Genomic DNA, 5,513 nt, shown 5'->3' with positions numbered 1-5,513 from the left:
TTTAATTTTGGCAGTTCCTCTAAGGAGTAGATAAGAATGGTTTAATTAAGGACCTTGTGAAAAGCATAGGCTGGCCATGGGCTTGCATTTCATTTACACTGGATGTGTTTCTAAAGAATTCTCCTAACGGAGGCACACCCATGTTTAAATTAAGCTTACGTTTGATTTATAAGACAGACCGGCGAGCCAAAATGCACTTCAGAGAGATCATCTAGATCTCTAGATCCAGCCATCATTCCAGTGGCTGGAAACCTTTTGTACTAAGCCCTGCATTAGTCCTTGATCACTATTCAGTCTTTCAAAATCACTGTGCTTCTACTAGGTCAGAAATATAAAGGCAAGCCTTGCTATTTTATAGAAAGTTACTTGAATATCTATAGCTCTTAAAATACCTTGGCCATTTGCAGTAAACCTTAGGGACACTGCAAATTATGACACGATTTTACAAGGGAAGAGACAGATCCACAGGATCTATTTTTAACCATCATAAGAAAAGAGAAAAAGAGCACTCGGTAAAAACGCAACTATTATTAACATTTTACTTTGTTTTAATCCATTTTTTTCGTTTTTAAAATGAACATAGTAGTTATGTCATTGTATAGACAACTTTTATTATGATTTTTAAAAAGCAGCTTGAACTATTATGTTTTCTCATTAAAACTTCATAGCTTACACTGAAATTTTTCAGAACTGTTGAACATTTTCAGTTTTAAATTTTTGTAAACAAACAGAATGGGTTATGGGGTATGCATCTTTAAATGCTCTTAATAGATATAGTCACGTTGTTTTCCAGAGGGTGAGCCAACTCTTCATAGAGTTTATTTTAAAATTCCCTTCATGAGGCTGTTAGGTACAATGAGTACAGTCGTTAGAGGGACAAAGTAAACAGAATAGTACATCCCTTCTAGAAGTTACTCAGTATCACCTCTTCCCTTATCATTTCTCACCTGTTTGATCTTTAACTCTCTAATTTACTATGACAGGTTTGTTTTATTTTACAATTCAGGAAATAAGGCGAGACAAACATTTATCATTTTGTCTAAATCACCGTTTGTGGTTGATCTTGTCTCAATAGATTTGGGATAAAACCAGCTTGGAATGTTTGAAAGTGTTAACGGGGCACACTGGCTCTGTCCTTTGTCTCCAGTACGATGAACGTGTCATTGTGACTGGCTCTTCAGACTCGACAGTGAGGTGAGTGATTTGGCGTCATGGGTCCGAACTCGTACCTTCCACGAGGAGATGGAGACTCACACCGTCGCTTGCGGTGAGCACACGCACGCCGCGTGTCATTTCGAATGCTGTAACAGAACCATTTCAGGTGCGGGTGCCTTTGCGCTGAGTGGTAGGAAAGCTAACTTTTGTTTAGGTCCTCTTCCCCTCACCATGTGTGCAGAGGTGGCAACAGGCTTTCCTGCAAAAGCACACTGCCTGGTGTTGGGCTGGCTCCGTCCTCCTGGGAGACGGTGGCCCGGAGCAGCGGGAAGGAAGGCAGGTGTCCCAGGAGCATGGAGGGCGGTCACCCACATGTGCTGAAGGGACCAGACGTGGTAGTTTGCAGAACGTTTTGAGGGACCCAGAGAGAGTGCTAGATGTTTTGTAGAACGTTATCCTATTGAATTCTCACACCAACCTGTCTTAGGAGATAGATATTATCTTTTTTTCTAGATGTATTAAGAAACCAGGATCAGAGAGGTTAAGTGATTTGCTCAGTCCCGTGGTTAATTTTGGACCTCGAATTTGTGTCATTCAAGACTGTCCTCGTGTATCGTGTGACCTATCCAGTAATGGAGGCACTGGCTTTCAGACGCCACTGTGGAGCAGAGTGATGGCCGCGGAGACGGCCGTGGTCCGTAGTGGAAGGGAGTCGGCGGTGCTGGTTGGAAGTTGAAAGAGTAGAAAGGAAACGTTATGGGGAGCCACTCCTAAAGCACTGGGACGCACAGTCTGGGTGGCTTTGAGCCCAGTGTGGCGAGGACTTGGTCTGGGCCTGGAGACCCAGCAGCAGAGCCTCGTCTGGCCTGCTGGCGCGGGGAAGCACGCGGCAGTCCTCGGCTGAGGCAGGCTGGTAGAGCGGGGTTTCGTAGGCACACCTCAAGGGCTGTGGTAGGCGCCAGCGCCTTCCCCCTGACTCAGTGCCTCCCGGCCACTTCTGCCGTAGACCACGCCTCAGCCTCGGACGCCTGAGTCTGTCCTCTGCTCTGCGTGGACTTGTCCTTTGAGGACAGTGGGGTTGCAGAGGACCTATGACGAAGCTGCCCCAGTGCCTGCCTGTCCCGGGGCGGAGCAGTCGGAAGACACTGGCTCTGTCGGGTAAAGAGATGGGCGTGGGGGCTGCCGAGACCTGACTCACTGTCCACAGGTTCAGAGGCCCAGCCGATCACAAAGAACCTCAGGCTGGCAACTGCCCTCAGCTCCTCAGCCACCAAGTCTCCCTCCCCGTCTTCCCAGACTCGCTGCAAAGCCCGCTTACTTGAAGAATCATTATTTTGCCATCAACACAAACCTGCAAACATGATCCCTGCGTTCCTGACTGACGATTAATAAATCTGAATCTGGGCAGATCCAGAATTGGCCTTCTTTTTTGAAACCATCTCAGCGAATAGAGAAATTACATCCAGGGGCTCCTCTTAAGCATGTACTTAGGTGTCAGGTCCCAGTCGCCAAAGACAAGTGAGCTCCTCGGCTCCTACTGCTAAGAATGGGCCCGGGGCACAGGCTCCATCCACAGGCATTTCCCGGTGGTCTCTAAGTCAGCGTTGTGCTTTTCCGTTCTTGTCTAGGGTCTGGGATGTGAACACGGGCGAAGTTCTGAACACGTTGATCCACCACAACGAGGCCGTGCTGCACTTACGCTTCAGCAACGGGCTGATGGTGACCTGTTCCAAGGACCGCTCCATCGCTGTGTGGGACATGGCTTCTGCCACCGATATCACTTTACGCCGCGTCTTGGTCGGCCACCGCGCTGCTGTCAATGTAGTAGACTTCGATGATAAGTACATCGTGTCTGCCTCTGGTGACAGAACCATCAAAGTAAGTCTCTCTGCAGTCATAACGCTGCTTGCTTCTGTCCCTTAGCACGGAAAGAGATCGAGAGGTGGCTTACGCCAGACCTGGTACCTGGCAAGGTCTTTATCTCTTCCATCTCATTCTACATGCTTCTAAAATTAAAGGCAAAGAAGGAGTAAAGGGGCCTGGGACCGGGATCGAGAACGGTCATCTGTTTCATGAAATGACATTATCGATAACCTTTTTAAGGAGAAAACTAACCTGCTGACCGTGTCCTGTGTGCGAGGAGCTTGTATGTTATCGCCTCGCTTCCTCCTGGCACTCCATTGCGGTAAATATTGCCTCCATTTTGCAGATGTGGCTCAGAGCGCAGAGCCGTGCTGGAGACCACACAGCTAGCCAGGGGCAGAGCCGAGATTTGAGTTATTCACCTCATTTCGAGAGCCTGCGATGCCTTAGACCCTGGGCCAGGTGCTGGAGATGGGATGATGAATAACACACATCCCCAACACGTGGTGGGAGGTTGACGTGTGACGGGCAGTTGTAGTCTCAGGTGATCCATACGATATGGTCAGTGCAGTTCTGATTCCAAAATCCATGTTAATTTTTTAAAATTTTAGCCTTCTTAAATTTTTATAACAGCTTTATTGAGATATAATTCACACACCGTAAGATTCGCCATTATAAAGCTCACAGTTCAGTTTTTCTTTATCATATTCACACAGTGTATATAACCAGTCGTTCTAGAATATTTTCACCTCCCTCCAAAAAACCTCATACCCGTTAGTAGTCAACCCTTATTTTCTCCCCAGGTCTGACGGTCATTAATCTACCTCCATCTGTGGACTTGCCTGTGCTAGACGTTTTGTATAAATGGCATCATATGATTTGTAGCCTTTCGTGTCTGGCTTTTTCCACTTGGTTTTCAGGTTCCTTCATGTACGTTGTAGCATGGATCAGTGCCTTCGTTCCTTCTAATGACTGAGTAAAAGATGTGCCACGTTTCACTTATCCATTTATCAGTCGATGGACATTTTGGTTGTTTACACTTTTACTCTGTTGTGAATAACTACCATAAACATTTGTGTGGGTATATTATATATTTTCAGTTCTCTTGGGATGGTAACTCTGTGTTTAACATTTTGAGGAACTGCCAACTGTTTTCCAGAGTGGTTACAGTATTTTACAGCCCTACCAGCAAATGTATGAGCATTTGATCATTTGACTTGGACCAAAAAAACCTCCTTTTTATGACCAGCACTAGACAGCATTCTAGTATCTCACCCCACAGGTCTAGGTAGCATTGAACTTCAGACTGGTTGGTCTTAAAGCTGAACAATTGGGGATTGTATGTGGTAATTCGCTCACCACTCAGTCACCCAGTTGTTACAAGCCTAGTACCTGGAAGTCAAGAAGGTTCGGTCCTTATTACATAACAGCTGTTGCATAATATCGGCCTGGGGGATTTCTCTATATCCTCATCAACACTTGTTAGTGTCTTGCCTTTTTATTATAGCCATCCTAGTGGGCTAATTTTTCTTTCTACTTCCTGATGACTCATGATGACAAGCACCTTATTGGCCATTATCAATTTCTTTTGTTGCTCCTGCTCTTGTTGTCATGTCTAAGAAACCATTGCCTTAATCCAAGGCCACAAAGATTTAATCCTATTTTCCTAAGAGTTTTATAGTTCCAGATCTTAATGTTTAGGTCTTTGATTGATTTCGACTTAAATGTTTATATACAGTGTGAGGTAGGGTTTAACTTGATTCTTTCGCATATGAACCTCTGGTTTTCCCATTCGACTGCAAATGCAGCTAGTAAAGTAATTCAGGGCCCTTGGTTGCCTTGCATCTTAACTGGCTTGTGATGTATCATGTGTCTATGAACATCTAAGTTTTACAAATAGTTTCACAAAAGAGAGATTACTTATTCCACATTCATAATATTAGGAATGATGTGTCAGAACAAGCGGAGCTGTTCAGGATACGATGCTGAAAAAGAGGAGGGTGTGAAAGGTGAGGCTTTTTCACATGTTACGTTGGGTTTGACATGTCTGCTGGCCCAAACTCTTCCCTGTGCGCAGGTGAATGTCTGAACCATCCAGGAGATGTTCTCTTTGTGAAGATCTCAAGCTTCAGAGACTTCTCAACTTCCCTCTGTGTTTCATTCCAGTTTTATCACTCAGCAGCCAAGAAAATTTGATGCTGTCCAATCTGGCCCCCTAGCCTCCCACCCATTTTTTATAATTAAGTATTTCGATCAGTCTTAGAAGATTTTTTTTTTGTTGTCGTGTTGTTTTGTTTTAAGTATATGGCAAAGGTACTTTCCGCATCTGCATCCATTCTTAAAAATAGTGCTCATTTGCTCTACAGGTCTGGAGCACGAGCACCTGTGAATTTGTCCGCACGCTGAACGGGCACAAGCGCGGCATTGCCTGTCTCCAGTACAGAGACCGACTGGTCGTTAGTGGGTCGTCAGATAATACCATCAGGTGAGTAGCA

The 5,513-nt window shown here is 45.3% G+C and overlaps 1 protein-coding gene across 8 annotated transcripts in view; it reads left to right on the top strand.

Moving 5' to 3' along the window:
• The window catches only part of FBXW11 (F-box and WD repeat domain containing 11), a 108,193-nt gene that overhangs the window by 90,835 nt on the left and 11,845 nt on the right, over positions 1–5,513 (top strand). For all 8 annotated transcript variants that reach the window (XM_023537157.1, XM_023537153.1, XM_023537152.1 and 5 more), the window contains 3 exons: positions 1,076–1,194; positions 2,784–3,033; positions 5,385–5,503. In XM_023537157.1, the coding sequence (XP_023392925.1) occupies positions 1,076–1,194; positions 2,784–3,033; positions 5,385–5,503 (488 nt within the window). The remainder of the gene's footprint in view (positions 1–1,075; positions 1,195–2,783; positions 3,034–5,384; positions 5,504–5,513) is intronic.

This window comes from Pteropus vampyrus, unplaced genomic scaffold, assembly GCF_000151845.1.
Source record: "Pteropus vampyrus isolate Shadow unplaced genomic scaffold, Pvam_2.0 Scaffold179, whole genome shotgun sequence".
Lineage (NCBI taxonomy): Eukaryota > Metazoa > Chordata > Mammalia > Chiroptera > Pteropodidae > Pteropus > Pteropus vampyrus.
Note: the sequence above shows the minus strand (reverse complement) of the source record. Positions and strands in the feature narration are given on the sequence as shown.